At 38.0% G+C, this 18,074-nt stretch overlaps 1 protein-coding gene across 2 annotated transcripts in view; it reads right to left on the reverse strand.

The window, feature by feature from the left end:
• The window catches only part of SPON1 (spondin 1), a 1,048,567-nt gene that overhangs the window by 443,952 nt on the left and 586,541 nt on the right, over positions 1 to 18,074 (reverse strand). For both annotated transcript variants that reach the window (XM_073662598.1, XM_073662597.1), the window contains exon 7: positions 8,508 to 8,572. In XM_073662598.1, the coding sequence (XP_073518699.1) occupies positions 8,508 to 8,572 (65 nt within the window). The remainder of the gene's footprint in view (positions 1 to 8,507; positions 8,573 to 18,074) is intronic.

An 18,074-nucleotide genomic window follows, 5' to 3' on the forward strand; every position in this document is an offset into this window, starting at 1 on the left:
TTGAATTTGCAACCTGATGGAGGTCTGTATAGATGGACTAATAGAACAAGTCCCACACACTGCTGCAAGCTGAAATATTTTTTCAAAGCTAGATGCAGAAAAAAATTATATTGAATTTGCAACCTGATGGAGGTCAGTATAGATGGACAAATAGAACAAGTCCCACACACTGCTAGAAGCTGAAACATTTTTTCAGAGCTAGATGCAGAAAAAAATTATATTGAATTTGCAACATGATGGAGGTCAGTATAGATGGACTAATAGAACAAGTCCCACACACTGCTACAAGCTGAAATATTTTTACAGAGCTAGATGCAGAAAAAAATTATATTGAATTTGCAACCTGATGGAGGTCAGTATAGATGGACTAATAGAACAAGTCCCACACACTGCTAGAAGCCTAAATATTTTTTCAGAGCTCGATGCAGAAAAAAATTATATTGAATTTGCAACCTGATGAAGGTCAGTATAGATGGACTAATAGAACAAGCCCCACACACTGCTACAAGCTGAAATATTTTTTCAGAGCTAGATGCAGAAAAAAATTATATTGAATTTGCAACCTGAAGGAGGTCAGTATCGATTGACAAATAGAACAAGTCCCACACACTGCTAGAAGCCTAAATATTTTTTCAGAGCTAGATGCAGAAAAAAATTATATTGAATTTGCAACCTGATGGAGGTCTGTATAGATGGACTAATAGAACAAGTCCCACACACTGCTGCAAGCTGAAATATTTTTTCAGAGCTAGATGCAGAAAAAAATATTGAATTTGCAACCTGATGGAGGTCAGTATAGATGGACTAATAGAACAAGTCCCACACACTGCTAGAAGCCTACATATTTTTCAGAACTAGATGCAGAAAAAAATGATATTGAATTTGCAACCTGATGGAGGTCAGTATAGATGGACTAATAAAAAAAGTCCCACACACTGCTAGAAGCCTAAATATTTTTTCAGAGCTAGATGCAGAAAAAAATTATATTAAATTTGCAACCTGATGGAGGTCAGTATAGATGGACTAATAGAACAAGTCCCACACACTGCTAGAAGCCGAAATATGTTTTCAGAGCTAGATGCAGAAAAAATTATATTGAATTTGCAACCTGGTGGAGGTTAGTATAGATGGACTAATAGAACAAGTCCCACACACTGCTAGAAGCCAAAATATTTTTTCAGAGCTAGATGCAGAAAAAAAATATATTGAATTTGCAACCTGATGGAGGTCTGTTTAGATGCACTAATAGAACAAGTCCCACACATTGCTACAAGCTGAAATATTTTTTCAGAGCTAGATGCAGAAAAAAATTATATTGCATTTGCAACCTGATGGAGGTCAGTATAGATGGCCTAATAGAACAAGTCCCACACACTGCTACAAGCTGAAATATTTTTACAGAGCTAGATGCAGAAAAAAATTATCTTGAATTTGCAACCTGATGGAGATCAGTATAGATGGACTAATAGAACAATCCCACACACTGCTAGAAGCCAAAATATTTTTTCAGAGCTAGATGCAGAAAAAAATTATATTGAATTTGCAACCTGATGGTGTTCAGTATAGATGGACTAATAGAACAAGTCCCACACACTGCTAGAAGCCTAAATATTTTTTCAGAGCTAGATGCAGAAAAAAATTATATTGAATTTGCAACCTGATGGAGGTCAGTATAGATGGACTAATAGAACAAGTCCCACACACTGCTAGAAGCCAAAATATTTTTTCAGAGCTAGATGCAGAAAAAAATTATATTGAATTTGCAACCTGGTGGAGGTTAGTATAGATGGACTAATAGAACAAGTCCCACACACTGCTACAAGCTGAAATATTTTTTCAGAACTAGATGCAGAAAAAAATGATATTGAATTTGCAACCTGATGGAGGTCAGTATAGATGGACTAATAGAACAAGTCCCACACACTGCTAGAAGCCGAAATATTTTTTCAGAGCTAGATGCAGAAAAAAATTATATTGAATTTGCAACCTGATGGAGGTCAGCATAGATGGACTAATAGAACAAGTCCCACACACTGCTAGAAGCCTAAATATTTTTTCAGAGCTAGATGCAGAAAAAAATTATATTGAATTTGCAACCTGATGGAGGTCTGTATAGATGGACTAATAGAACAAGTCCCACACACTGCTGCAAGCTGAAATATTTTTTCAGAGCTATATACAGAAAAAAATTATATTGAATTTGCAACCTGATGGAGGTCAGTATAGATGGACTAATAGAACAATCCCACACACTGCTAGAAGCCAAAATATTTTTTCAGAGCTAGATGCAGAAAAAAATTATATTGAATTTGCAACCTGATGGTGTTCAGTATAGATGGACTAATAGAACAAGTCCCACACACTGCTAGAAGCCTAAATATTTTTTCAGAGCTAGATGCAGAAAAAAATTATATTGAATTTGCAACCTGATGGAGGTCAGTATAGATGGACTAATAGAACAAGTCCCACACACTGCTAGAAGCCAAAATATTTTTTCAGAGCTAGATGCAGAAAAAAATTATATTGAATTTGCAACCTGGTGGAGGTTAGTATAGATGGACTAATAGAACAAGTCCCACACACTGCTACAAGCTGAAATATTTTTTCAGAACTAGATGCAGAAAAAAATTATATTGAATTTGCAACCTGATGGAGGTCAGTATAGATGGACTAATAGAACAAGTCCCACACACTGCTAGAAGCCGAAATATTTTTTCAGAGCTAGATGCAGAAAAAAATTATATTGAATTTGCAACCTGATGGAGGTCAGCATAGATGGACTAATAGAACAAGTCCCACACACTGCTAGAAGCCTAAATATTTTTTCAGAGCTAGATGCAGAAAAAAATTATATTGAATTTGCAACCTGATGGAGGTCTGTATAGATGGACTAATAGAACAAGTCCCACACACTGCTGCAAGCTGAAATATTTTTTCAGAGCTATATACAGAAAAAAAATATATTGAATTTGCAACCTGATGGAGGTCAGTATAGATGGACAAATAGAACAAGTCCCACACACTGCTACAAGCTGAAATATTTTTTCAGAGCTAGATGCAGAAAAAAATTATATTGAATTTGCAACATGATGGAGGTCAGTATAGATGGACTAATAGAACAAGTCCCACACACTGCTACAAGCTGAAATATTTTTACAGAGCTAGATGCAGAAAAAAATTATATTGAATTTGCAACCTGATGGAGGTCAGTATAGATGGACTAATAGAACAAGTCCCACACACTGCTAGAAGCCTAAATATTTTTTCAGAGCTCGATGCAGAAAAAAATTATATTGAATTTGCGACCTGATGAAGGTCAGTATAGATGGACTAATAGAACAAGCCCCACACACTGCTACAAGCTGAAATATTTTTTCAGAGCTAGATGCAGAAAAAAATTATATTGAATTTGCAACCTGATGGAGGTCAGTATAGATGGACTAATAGAACAAGTCCCACACACTGCTAGAAGCCAAAATATTTTTCAGAGCTAGATGCAGAAAAAAATTATATTGAATTTGCAACCTGATGGAGGTCAGTATAGATGGACTAATAGAACAAGTCCCACACACTGCTAGAAGCCTAAATATTTTTTCAGAGCTAGATGCAGAAAAAAATTATATTGAATTTGCAACCTGATGGAGGTCTGTATAGATGGACTGAAAGAACAAGTCCCACACACTGCTACAAGCTGAAATATTTTTTCAGTGCTAGATGCAGAAAAAAATTATATTGAATTTGCAACCTGATGGAAGTCAGTATAGATGGACAAATAGAACAAATCCCACACACTGCTACAAGCTGAAATATTTTTTCAGGGCTAGATGCAGAAAACAAAGATATTGAATTTGCAACCTGATGGAGGTCAGTATAGATGGACTAATAGAACAAGTTCCACACACTGCTACAAGCTGAAATATTTTTTCAGAGCTAGATGCAGAAAAAAATTATATTGAATTTGCAACCTGATGGAGGTCAGTATAGATGGACTAATAGAACAAGTCCCACACACTGCTAGAAGCCTAAATATTTTTCAGAGCTAGATGCAGAAAAAAATGATATTGAATTTGCAACCTGATGGAGGTCAGTATAGATGGACTAATAGAAAAAGTCCCACACACTGCTAGAAGCCTAAATATTTTTTCAGAGCTAGATGCAGAAAAAAATTATATTAAATTTGCATCCTGATGGAGGTCAGTATAGATGGACTAATAGAACAAGTCCCACACACTGCTAGAAGCCAAAATATGTTTTCAGAGCTCGATGCAGAAAAAAATTATATTGAATTTGCAACCTGGTGGAGGTTAGTATAGATGGGCTAATAGAACAAGTCCCACACACTGCTAGAAGCCTAAATATTTTTTCAGAGCTAGATGGAGAAAAAAAATATATTGAATTTGCAACCTGATGGAGGTCTGTTTAGATGCACTAATAGAACAAGTCCCACACATTGCTACAAGCTGAAATATTTTTTCAGAGCTAGATGCAGAAAAAAATTATATTGAATTTGCAACCTGATGGAGGTTAGTATAGATGGACAAATAGAACAAGTCCCACACACTGCTGCAAGCTGAAATATCTTTTCAGAGCTAGATGCAGAAAAAAATTATATTGAATTTGCAACCTGATGGAGGTCAGTATAGATGGACTAATAGAACAAGTCCCACACACTGGTAGAAGCTGAAATATTTTTTCAGAGCTAGATGCAGAAAAAAATTATATTGAATTTGCAACCTGATGGCGCTCTGTATACATGGACTAATAGAACAAGTCCCACACACTGCTAGAAGCCTAAATATTTTTTCAGAGCTAGATGCAGAAAAAATTATATTCAATTTGCAACCTGATGGAGGTCAGTATAGATGGACTAATAGAACAAGTCCCACACACTGCTAGAAGCTGAAATATTTTTTCAGAGCTAGATGCAGAAAAAAATTATATTGAATTTGCAACCTGATGGAGGTCAGTATAGATGAACTAATAGAACAAGTCCAGCACACTGCTAGAAGCCGAAATATTTTTCAGAGCTAGATGAAGAAAAAAATTATATTGAATTTGCAACCTGATGGAGGTCAGTATAGATGGACTAATAGAACAAGTCCCACACACTGCTAGAAGCCGAAATATTTTTTCAGAGCTAGATGCAGAAAAAAATTATATTGAATTTGCAACCTGATGGAGGTCAGTATAGATGGACTAATAGAACAAGTCCCACACACTGCTAGAAGCTGAAATATTTTTTCAGAGCTAGATGCAGAAAAAAATTATATTGAATTTGCAACCTGGTGGAGGTTAGTATAGATGGACTAATAGAATGATGCTATGCCCAAAAGGTTTTACTTCACTACGTGCAGTAAAAAAAATTGTATTCTATACACAGGTGGTGTAGCTGGCAACACAGATATGCTACTCTAATGACTAACACACTCTGCAATAGGCCAAAAAGGATTTGCTTTGCTAGATTTAGCCAAATGCTGTGAAAAAAACTTGCACAGCACTGGCACAGACCTGCCTGGAAAAAAAGTGATAGGAACTGATGTAACGTAGCCCTGAAAAGAACTGCAATTACAATTAGTCTTTACTCCCAACCTATCTATTTAAGAGCACAGACCTGCCTGATAAAAGTGATAGGAACTGCTGTAACCTAGCCCTGAAAAGGACTGCAATTACAATTAGTTTTTACTCCCAACCTATATATTTAAGAGCACAGATCTGCCTGATAAAAGTGATAGGAACTGATGTAACCTAGCCCTGAAAAGGACTGCAATTACAATTAGTCTTTACTCCCAACCTATCTATTTAAGACCCCCGACCTGCCAGATAAAAGTCATAGGAAATGATGTAACCTAGTCCTTAAAAGGACTGCAATCACAACTATTCCCTACTCCCAAGCTATCTGTAGATTTGTGCGAAAATTGGCTTGAAATTAACAAAGTATAGCGCACACAGCAACAGCTTTGCCGTCTAACATGCGGTTGCAGCAGTGAGAAAATGGTGGCGACAGGGAAAATGGCTGGGTCTTATAGGGCAAGGACATGTGACATACACTGCCAATGACACATTCCCTTGCTTGTGTGAAAAAAAGCAGTTCGCTCCGTGTGTGCGCTGCTGATAATTTTGGGGGGTGACTCCCAATCCAGGCCTCCATTGGTTAATAAATTTGATTTCCATTGATGATTTTTGTGTGATTTTGTTGTCAGCACATTCAATATTGTACAGAACAAAGTATTCAATGAGAATATTTCATTCATTCAGATCTAGGATGTGTTATTTGAGTGTTCCCTTTATTTTTTTGAGCAGTGTATATATATATACAGTTATATGAAAATGTTTGGGCACCCCTATTAATCTTAAGCTTAATGTTTTCTTAAAATTGGTGTTTTTGCAACAGCTATTTCAGTTTGATATATGTAATAACTGTTGGACACAGTAATGTTTCTGCCTTGAAATGAGGTTTATTGTACTAACAGAAAATGTGCAATCTGCATTCAAACAAAATTTGACAGGTGCATAAGTATGAGGACCTCACCAGAAAAGTGACATTAATATTTAGTAGATCCTCCTTTTGCAAAAATAACAGCCTCTAGTCGCTTCCTGTAGCTTTTAATGAGTTCCTGGATCCTGGAAGAAGGTATTTTTGACCATTCCTCTTTACAAAACAATTCCAGTTCAGTTAAGTTTGATGGTCGCCGAGCATGGACAGCCCTCTTCAAATGATCCCACAGATGTTCAATGATATTCAGGTCTGGGGACTAGGATGGCCATTCCAGAACATTGTAATTGTTCCTCTGCATGAATGCTTGAGTAGATTTGGAGCGGTGTTTTGGATCATTGTCTTGCTGAAAGATCCATCCCCTGCATAACTTCAACTTTATCACTGATTCTTGAACATTATTGTCAAGAATCTGCTGATACTGAGTGGAATCCATGCGTCCCTCAACTTTAACAAGATTCCCGGTTCCGGCATTGGCCACACAGCCCCAAAGCATGATGGAAACTCCACCAAATTTTACTGTGGGTAGCAAGTGTTTTTCTTGGAATGCTGTGTTTTTTTGACGCCATGCATAACGCCTTTTTGTATGACCAAACAACTCAATCTTGGTTTCATCAGTCCACAGGACCTTCTTCCAAAAAGAAATTGGCTTCTCCAAATGTGCTTTTGCATACCTCAGCCGACTCTGTTTGTGGCGTGCTTGCAGAAATGGCTTCTTTCGCATCACTCTCCCATACAGCTTCTCCTTGTGCAAAGTGCATTGTATAGTTGACCGATGCACAGTGACACCATCTGCAGCAAGTTGATGCTGCAGCTCTCTGGAGGTGGTCTGACGATTGTCCTTGACTGATCTCACCATTCTTCTTCTCTGCCTTTCTGATGTTTTTCTTGGCCTGCCACTTCTGGCCTTAACAAGAACTGTCCCTGTATTATTCCATTTCCATACTATGTTCCTCACAGTGGAAACTGACAGGTTAAATCTCTGAGACAGCTTTTTGTATCCTTCCCCTGAACAACTATGTTGAATAATCTTTGTTTTCAGATCATTTGACAGTTGTTTTGAGGAGCCCATGATGCCACTCTTCAGAGGAGATTCAAACAGGAGAACAACTTGCAAGTGGCTACTTTAAGTAGCTTTTCTCATGATTGCATACACCTGGCTATGAAGTTCAAAGCTCAATGAGGTTACAATACCAAAAAAAGTGTTTTAGTAAGTCAGTAAAAAGTAGGTAGGAGTATTTAAAACAAGAAAATGATAAGGGTGCCCATACTTATGCACCTGTGAAATTTTGTTTGAATGCAGATTGCACATTTTCTGTTAGTACAATAAACCTCATTTCAAGGCAGAAACATTACTGTGTCCAACAGTTATTACATATATCAAACTGAAATAGCTGTTGCAAAAACACCAATTTTAAGAAAACATTAAGCTTAAGATTAATAGGGGTGCCCAAACTTTTTCATATAACTGTATATATATATATATATATATATATGCATACATATATGTAATGAAGACAGCACTCCTTCTTAGAGAATAGTGATTTATTTGCTCATAAGAACTCAGGTGATGTTTTGGCTCCGTGTGTGAGCCCTATGCTGGGCATTGTAATGTAAAATATAATAAATAATATAAATGTAGTGTAAATAGTAATGTTTCAAAAGGCAAATAGTAAATATTATAAAGAAACATTTAGATTGCCAATAAGTGTTACAGGGCCTGTCCAGGTTTTTTTTTCAATCTTGGTAACAACAGGAAACTCTATGCACTCATGCATCATGCTACTTATATTGCCCTATTTATATTTCCCTCTATATGTGTGTGACATGTGTTGCGCTTTGGTCTAAACTACAATATAGGTGGGCTAATTTTCAACATTTTTAAGAATTAAAAAATCTCATGCACACGTTAGCAGTCGCTTTGTCAGAGTGAGACACCTCCGGTATCACATATGTCAGCACTGAAATTAGAAAGAGCTTATGATTAAAGAGAAACATGTCTTTTCACACTTACACATTCAAGGGTTGCCAAGCTGGCCACTGTGCTTTGGCTTTGATGACAGTTAATACTTCATCACCCTGTAAAAGAAAGGAATAGCTGTTAGATATTTTACTATTAAATCTAAAAATTATGCAGTAGTTCATGATACAAAAGTTTACTCCAAAGTAGCCCTAGGCAAAGTGTAGCCTGCGGGCCACATGTTGTCCATTGGCTGTTCCGGAGCAGTCCTCACACTAGAACAGTCAAAGGACTAGATATAGTGGCCCTCGGTACAATGTGGCCACACTCAAATCATCATCTCAATTTCTCTGGTATATGCATACTCAGAATGCAGATACTGATGAATACAATAATGTTACAGGGAACCATCAGCTCCTTCTTCCAACCTTCGAGCCTGTGTGTCTGAGAATGCAGCAGGTTTAATGAAGTCACTAGATGCCATGACGTACATAGTGCTGAACGAAGCAGTGCTAGAATGGGGTTAGCTGAGTAGTTTTATTAATTTGTTTTTAAATTGTCAGTATTTGTGGGAAACTGTGGGAACATCATACTGTATGAGAGACTGTGTGGAGATATAATACTGTGTGGGGGGCTGTGAGGAAACATAAAAATGTGTAGGGAACCCATGTGTGGACATTATCTGTGTGGGGACATAATACTGTATGTTGGGCTTTCTTCCTGCGCTCTGGGCTGAGCACTTGCACCGGGGTATCGTGTAAATCTCTGTAATACGTGATATAAACGGAACCTGCGATGGAAGATTCCCTATAATGAGGCAGATGGAAACACTGTGGACTCTCTCTGTTCTATGATCTGGCGGTGTGCACTTTTAGACATGCATAAAAGTGCAGTTGGCCACAGTTTTGTGCACCTCTGAAAAGAAGGACAGCGCTAAACAGAGGCCAGACGGAGTCCAGAATAATTCTGCTGCCTCATTATAGTCAAAGGATCCCTCGGGGGTTTCATCTGAATCACGTCATTCAGAGATTTAGATGGAAACCTGATTTTATGCTCAGCATGGAGCGCTGGATAAATGTGATCCCAAATGGTATGTTCCCAATAAAAGATTCAACTTAATCCACAAAAAAAGCAAGTTCCCACTCAGTTCCATCATCTGTTAACGGAAATATAAAGGGCTTCAATATTATTGGTAGCACAAAGGTTCTATAAAAGCGCTATGGCTTCTTGCCTCCCAAAAGAAATACAGCAAATTCTTCACTCCCAAATCCAAATGCCCCTCCCTTCTGAGCCCCACAGTGTGCCTAAACTATATTTGGTGTCCATATATTTGACATTTCTGTAGTGATGAAAGGCTGCCTAATTCACGGGGTCCATATCTCCAGAAGCACAAGCTGGGCACAATGTATGGACACTACAATGTACTGGGCACCACAATGTACTGGGCACTATACCATCACTACAATGACAGATTTGCAATTTTCATTTAGCAACATCCACTACTACTTGTTCCTGTACAACACACATGGAATCAAAATCGTCATAACAACTGTAGATAAGATCCCAATGGGGTGTAATTTCCAAAATATGGTCACTTGTGGGGAGATTCTGCTCCTCTGGCACTTAGGGAAGTGGCAGAAGAGCAGAATCCCCACGCAAGTGACCCTCAAGTGATCCCATTTTGGAAATTACATCCCTCTGGATATGGAGTCTGCAAACTACTCTACGATAATTTGTACTCCAAGAGTCAAATAGCACTCCTTTCCTCCCAAGTCTCGCCGTGCGGCTTAGCAGTACTACACTGCCACATATGGGGTATTGTCACCTTCAGCCGAAATTGTGTGAGAAATTTTGTTGCCAGTTTAACTCAATTCCCCCTGTGAAAATGTAAAATCTGGGGAGATAGGAACATTTTTGTGGTTAAAAATGTTATAAAATTCTGTGACACACCCGTACTGTCAATATGATCACTCCACCCTTATATGAACTCTTTGAGAGGGGTAGTTTGTAAAATCTTGTCATTTATGGTAAGGTTCTGCTGTTCTGGCACCTCAGGGATTCTTCCAGTGGGTCATTGCACCCACAAAGCATAACAGCAAAATCTGCACTACAATATGGCGATCCTTCCATTCTGAACTTTCCACTGTGCCTGAAAATTATTTTCCCATTACATGTAGGGTATTGGTGCACTTGGGAGAAATTGCAAGACAAACTGTGAGATCCATTTTTTACTCCACAACATCGCATCCACAATCTATTCCAGCTAAAATTTCACTCCAGAATTCAATTGGCGCTTCTTCTCTTCAAAGCCCTGTTGTGCACTCTAAGAGTAGTTTTCCACCACATATAGGATATTGGAGTACTTAGGAGAAATTGCACAACATATTTTAGGGTCCATTTTCTCCTGATATCCTTGTGAAAAGGCAAAATCTGGAGCTAAAGCAGCATTTTTTGCAAGAAAAATGCATTTTTTAAATTTTAATGGCTTACCATTATAAAATTCTGTGACACACCATCAGGTTCAAGGTGCTCACTACAACTCTAGATAAGTTCTTTGAGGGGTGTAGTTTACAAAATGGGGTCACTTGTGGGGAGATTCCACAATTTAGACACATTAGGGGTTCCGCACATGTGCATTGGCTTCCGCTATTTATCTCAGCCAATTTTGTACTCCAAAAGTTGAAGGGTGCTCCTTCCCTTTCTAGCCCTGCTATGTACCCGAACAGTAGTTTTCCACCACATATGGAGCATCTGCATACTCAGGAGAAACTGCACAAAAAATTGTGAAATAAAAATGTTCATTTTTTCCTTCCACATTGCTTTAATTCTGGTGAAGCCCCTAAATGATTAATAAACTTCTGGAATATGGTTTTGAGTACTTTGAGAAGTGTAGTTTTTAAAATCATGTCTCTTTTGGGTATTTTCTGTCACATAGCGCCCTCAAAGTCACTTCAAAAGGGATGTGGTCTGTAAAAAAAAGTTTTGGTAAATTTTGTTGGAAATTGCTGAAACTTTTAAGCCTTATAACTTATAACAAACAAAAAAAAAATAAAAAAAATTGTCCTGATGTAAAGTAGACATGTAGTAAATATTATGTGTTATTTTGTGTGGTTTAAGGGCATAAAAACTTAATGTTTGAAAATTGCTACATTTTCCAATTTTTGTCAATTTTTTTTATATTTTCATTGCAAATCATATTAACCTAAATTTACCACTAATATGAAGTATAACATGTTAAGAAAAAACAATCTCACAATCATAGAAATATGTTGAAGCGTTCCAGAGTTGATGCCTCATAAAGTGACTGTGGTCAGAATCGCAAAAAAATTGGTCTGGTCAGGAAAGTGAAAACAGGTTGGGGAGTGAAGGGGTTAAAGGGAGTCTGTTATGACAAGAGGTCTGTTCAAACTAAGCACAGCACCTAGTAGAGGACATAGTACTAATAAAAAATGTACCTTTAGTGTCCAAATCCTTTGTTGTATTTACCAGAAATTGTTTTTATTTAAAATATGCTAATTAGGTGCTTGGTTCACCCTTATCAATGCCTAACATTTCAGAGTTCAGTGCACCCTCCTTTGCTTTTCATTTATTAACCAATGTAAAAAGTTTTCTGTCTTCACTGAGTTTTTCAGAAATGAACTATGATGGTCCTTCCTTGTGATTACTACCACCACCCTTCTTCCCGAACAGCAGAAAACTACAGCTATGCTCCAGTGCCTTCACTCGACAGTAGACCCAGGTGAAGGTAAGCGTGGTTTGTTTCTTTATAATAACCTGCAGCCGGGGACTAATGTTTACTTGAAAGGAGTAACCCCTTTAACCTGTACAATGAGTTTTGTTGTGTTAAAGAAGTGAAACAGATTAACTAGATACTTAAAGCAGCTGTCCACTACTTTTTTGAATAGCCCCAATGTATTTAGCATGTGGCCATAAGTTTTTTTGTAAATACCTTTAGTTGTATGCATTTCCTGTGAGCGTCACTATTACTGGCCGCTCACAGGCATCACGTGACCCCCAGTTTTTACTTCCACTGATGTCACGCTGATGTCCCCGCGGTGAATGCTGGGCTGTGGGCGGGGTTACACCGAGCATCACACCCAGCATCCACCGCGCTTTCCCAATGAATGAGGAGAGGGAAAACGCGTCGTAGATGCTGGGTGTGACGCATGGGGTAACCCCACCCACAGCCCAGCATCCACCGTGGAACGCAGCACTGAGTCACGCCCGGTTGCAACCAGAACTTGGCATCAGTGGATGTCAGAGCCGGCTCTGACAGGCAATACATACAACTAAAGGTATTTACAAAAAAACTTATGGCCACATGCTAAATATATTGAGGCAATTCAAAAAAGTAGTGGACAGCTCCTTTAAGTATCTAGCTAATCTGTTTCACACAGTGGGAAGATAGTTCCTGTGACATAAAAATAAGAGGCAACTCCATCTGTAACTGGCAGAGAGGAGTTTGGTGTCTGTATATTCTTTTGTGTCCTCCCCTGCCCAGGAGCTGTGGTATGATCAGACAATGTTCCTGCACGGTAAGACACAACCATTACACAGTACACAGGAGGGACACATTTATAAGATTAACTCAGCACAGGAACATTTGTTTTAATCACATTCAATTGTGGAACTTATTTTTATTCCAAGATCTAGTGAATAAAATGAACTTTAGTTTTAAAAGTCAAAAATGAGTTAATTAAAAGCCTCACACAAGTAATGCACAACATGAATGCTCAGAAGCACTTACCTGGAGAAATGCCTTAAATGCTTAGGATTTTTTTTGTGCATTTGATCAAAATAATTGAAAAGCTTTGATTTTTGTCACAATTTGTCATATTCATGTATCATAGGTATATTCCAGATAAAATGTTCACATGGCAGTGCCAGTGACTTATTTTAAAGACTTTTTTAGACCTCTGTAAAACTCTACTTTATTACTGCATATGTGGATATCAAGAGCTTTTCTCCAGAGGGCCCAAAAGCCCATTAGCAGTACAAAGCAAACTATTTAGAAAAAAACAGCTCAGTAATATTTCTTCCTTTGCCCTACTGAAGCATTAAATGTAAAATGGAGTTGGCTGTGCACAACTCTACACAATCATGTCACATTTATTGCATCTAAATAAGCTAACCCATGCCGATTCCACTCAATAATGCCTGTTTTTTTAATGAAGTTACATAGACAGAAAGTTCTACCCCTAGTGGCTTAGGATATAGTGGATGCACTAGATTTTTATGTTGTTCCTTCTTATAACCAAAGTAGTCTATTGTATTTCTTTTTCTCCTTAAAAATGCAAATATTGTGGAAAAGTGAATAAAAGAAAACAGCTTCCACGTAATGACTCTTTATAGAAAAAAACATAATTAATATGTCATACCTATTCATTGGAATATACTAAATGTTTTAATTAATTGTGCTTTTTTGAAGATTAAAGGACTGGTAGTTTACATTCCACAGCACATAGCACATAAAAAGTTATTGTTTATCATTCTGTAGCAAAAATTTCCTTACAATGAGATCATTAATGTCATTGAACAGAGCTCTACAAAGATTGATTGACAATTCTATATTGCATGTACAAAGGGTTACAATGTTTATTTATTTTTTACAGTACTAAGACATAAAACTAAGACCAATCATCTAAGAGTAAGTAATTTCACTACTTGATATAAGGGGTGGTCCGAAACTAACACTGATTTAATCCTAAATCTCTATTTATTGCAATGATCTAATTGCTTTTTCTAATATACTCTAATTACAAAGTCAATACAGTCCATTTAACACTGTAGTATCAGATTTTTTTCGGCAAATTAAATTGTAAAATTGGTCCAAAAATTTTTTTTTACAGTGGGCAGATGCGTGCTTTACTGGTGTTTTTAGACACGTGGTACAAACGGAAGGTGCCTTGGCTGTTTTACATGGAGTGGTGCAAAATATATCTATGTTTGGAGACTAACAAGCTTAAAGCTTTTTTTTCTTTCATAAATTGAGAAGTAATAGCTTTTTCACAAGCCACCCAAAAATTATCCCTTTATGTAAGGAGCAGTAAAAAGTTAGCTGGTTTAAAATTGAAAAAGGAATGGCTGCTGAAGGAGGAGTGACAAAATTATCCCTTTTTTGGGATACACCAAAAAGATTGATTTTTTTATAATGATTAAAGAATTGCCCAGACTTTTTTATCCAGCCATCCAAAAATGATGTATCTTTTTAGGGAGCAAGAACATGATACCTGTTTTAAAAGTTAAGAAACAATAGTTTCTCAACAAGCCTTTCATGTGGGAGTTCAGTTTCCACACAAACGACTGGACACATGTTTCTTCGGCACACAAAAAGATAACTTGATGACAAGAGATGGGAGAATAAATTTGAATGGAATTGAATCCTTCAATTTTATAAAACCCGCATTCATCATTCACAATTTGAGTTTTTTTAACTCTCTTCTGAGGGCTATCATTTTTCTTTACTGCAAAAGGCCATCAAAATATATAAAAAAAATCCTTTTAATCACCTTAACGCTTACCCCTTTTGTCTCTGCTCCTCACTTTCACTTTCCTGGTCCTCACTAAGCATGAGCAAACATTTCAATGTTCAGTTCGGAAAAGTTCGCCGAACAAATTGATATTTGCCTAATTTATTCGCCAAATGTTCATCGAACATTTCCGAATCCCATAGGAGTCAATAGGGGGGATCAAAAAAATGCATAGACAACACCTAGAAACGGGACCAAAAGCTGTCAAAACACATCAAATTAGGTGTAGAAACCACGGAATTGCCATCAATTGACCCAGAGTACAAGTACTATATAATTATTATTACTGTGACAGCGACATTTATTCAGTTGCGCTTTACATGTCAAAAGAGATCACCGACTGGTACAACAGGAGAGAGGACCCTGCCGGCGAGGGCGCACTTTCACGGACGTTGTTTGTGGAACCACTGTGCCACGGACGCCGGAGAGCCTGGAGGGGCGTTACTAAGTGTGCACCGGACTGTTCACTAGAGCCTCTGATGGTGAGGTTAGACTTGGCTCCCGTTGAATGCCAGGTTCCACTCCAGGACAGACCAACGGATGCGCAGCAGCTGGACCCAGTAGGACAGTCTAGATGGTGCAGCAGGCAGAGTCCGTATCAGAGTGCAGCAGGCAGAGTCTGTATCAGGAGTAGAGATGAGCGTTGTTCTACTCGAACTGTTCGCCAATCTCAAATTCGAGCTGTTTTGGGCGGTGTTCGAGCCGTTCGGCGAACACGAACAATTTGAGAAAAATTCGGCTGTTCGAGGTTATGTTCGATAACTGTTCGTGCACCAAAATCATAACTGGATTTTTTCTCAGTAATGATGAAAATTAATGTTAATACGCAGTTTGAGTGTACAGCGGGGTGGGGGGAGGGGCAGGGGATGGATCTCTGCAGGAACAATGAAGATCTCCATTTTTTTTTCTCTTTCCCGCATTTGCAGTGGGGAGGTGCAATCTGTCAGCCTATCAGCAGCGCACACACGGAGCGAAGTGCTTTTTTTCACACAAGCAAGGGCATGTGTCATTGGCAGTGTATGTCACATGTCCTTGCCCTATAAGACCAAGCCATTTTCCCCGTCGCCACCATTTTCTCACTGCTGCAGCTGCGTGTTAGACGGCACCGCTGTTGCTGTGTGCGCTATACCTTGTTAATTTCAAGCCAATTTTCGCACAAATATACAGATAGCTTGGTAGTAGGGAATAGTTGTGATTGCAGTCCTTTTAAGGACTAGGTTACAGCATTTCCTACGACTTTTATCAGGGAGGTCTGTGCTCTTAAATAGATAGGTTGTGGGAGTAAAGACTAATTGTAATTGGAGTCCTTTTCAGGACTAGGTTACATCAGTTCCTATCAGTTTTTGCCAGGCAGGTCTGTGCCAGTGCTGTGCAAGTTTTTTTCACAGCATTTGGCTGAATCTAGCAAAGCTAATCCTTTTTGGCCTATTGCAGAGTGTGTTAGTCAGTGGAGTAGCCTATCTGTGTTGCAAGATATACCACCTGTGTATAGAATACCAATTTTTTTACTGCACCTAGTGAAGTAAAATCTTTTGGGCATAGCATCATTCTATTAGTCCATCTATACTGACCTCCATCAGGTTGCAAATTAAAACTAATTTTTATCTGCATCTACAGTACCTCTGAAAAAATATTTGGGCTTCTACCTGTGTGTGGGACTTGTTGTATTAGTCCATCTATACTGACCTCCATCAGGTTGCAAACTGAATATATTTTTTTCCTGCATCTACCTCTGAAAAAATATTGGGCTTCTAGCTGTGTGTGGGTCTTGTTCTATTAATCCATCTATACTGACCTCCATCAGGTTGCAAACTGAATATAATTTTTTTCTGCATCTAGCTCTGAAAAAATATTTGGCCTTCTAGTAGTGTGTCGGACTTTCTCTATTAGTCCATCTATACTGACCTCCATCAGGATGCAAACTGAATATAATTTTTTTCTGCATCTAGCTCTGAAAAAATATTTGGCCTTCTAGTAGTGTGTCGGACTTTCTCTAATAGTCCATCTATACTGACCTCCATCAGGTTGCAAACTGAATATATTTTTTTCTGCATCTACCTCTGAAAAAATATTTGGCCTTCTAGTAGTGTGTCGGACTTTCTCTATTAGTCCATCTATACTGACCTCCATCAGGTTGAAAATTAAAACTAATTTTTATCTGCATCTACAGTACCTCTGAAAAAATATTTGGGCTTCTAGCTGTGTGTGGGACTTGTTGTATTAGTCCATCTATACTGACCTCCATCAGGTTGCAAACTGAATATATTTTTTTCTGCATCTACCTCTGAAAAAATATTGGGCTTCTAACTGTGTGTGGGACTTGTTGTATTAGTCCATCTATACTGACCTCCATCAGGTTGCAAACTGAATATATTTTTTTCCTGCATCTACCTCTGAAAAAATATTGGGCTTCTAGCTGTGTGTGGGTCTTGTTCTATTAATCCATCTATACTGACCTCCATCAGGTTGCAAACTGAATAAAAAATTTTTCTGCATCTAGCTCTGAAAAAATATTTGGCCTTCTAGTAGTGTGTCGGACTTTCTCTATTAGTCCATCTATACTGACCTCCATCAGGTTGCAAACTGAATATAATTTTTTTCTGCATCTAGCTCTGAAAAAATATTTGGCCTTCTAGTAGTGTGTCGGACTTTCTCTATTAGTCCATCTATACTGACCTCCATCAGGTTGCAAACTGAATATATTTTTTTCTGCATCTACCTCTGAAAAAATATTTGGCCTTCTAGTAGTGTGTCGGACTTTCTCTATTAGTCCATCTATACTGACCTCCATCAGGTTGCAAATTAAAACTAATTTTTATCTGCATCTACAGTACCTCTGAAAAAATATTTGGGCTTGTAGCTGTGTGTGGGACTTGTTGTATTAGTCCATCTATACTGACCTCCATCAGGTTGCAAACTGAATATATTTTTTTCTGCATCTACCTCTGAAAAAATATTGGGCTTCTAGCTGTGTGTGGGACTTGTTGTATTAGTGCATCTATACTGACCTCCATCAGGTTGCAAACTGAATATATTTTTTTCCTGCATCTACCTCTGAAAAAATATTGGGCTTCAAGCTGTGTGTGGGTCT

Source organism: Phyllobates terribilis, unplaced genomic scaffold (genome assembly GCF_046119375.1).
Source record: "Phyllobates terribilis strain yellow unplaced genomic scaffold, ASM4611937v1 Scaffold_75__1_contigs__length_6962009, whole genome shotgun sequence".
In the NCBI taxonomy this organism is placed as follows: Eukaryota; Metazoa; Chordata; class Amphibia; order Anura; family Dendrobatidae; genus Phyllobates; species Phyllobates terribilis.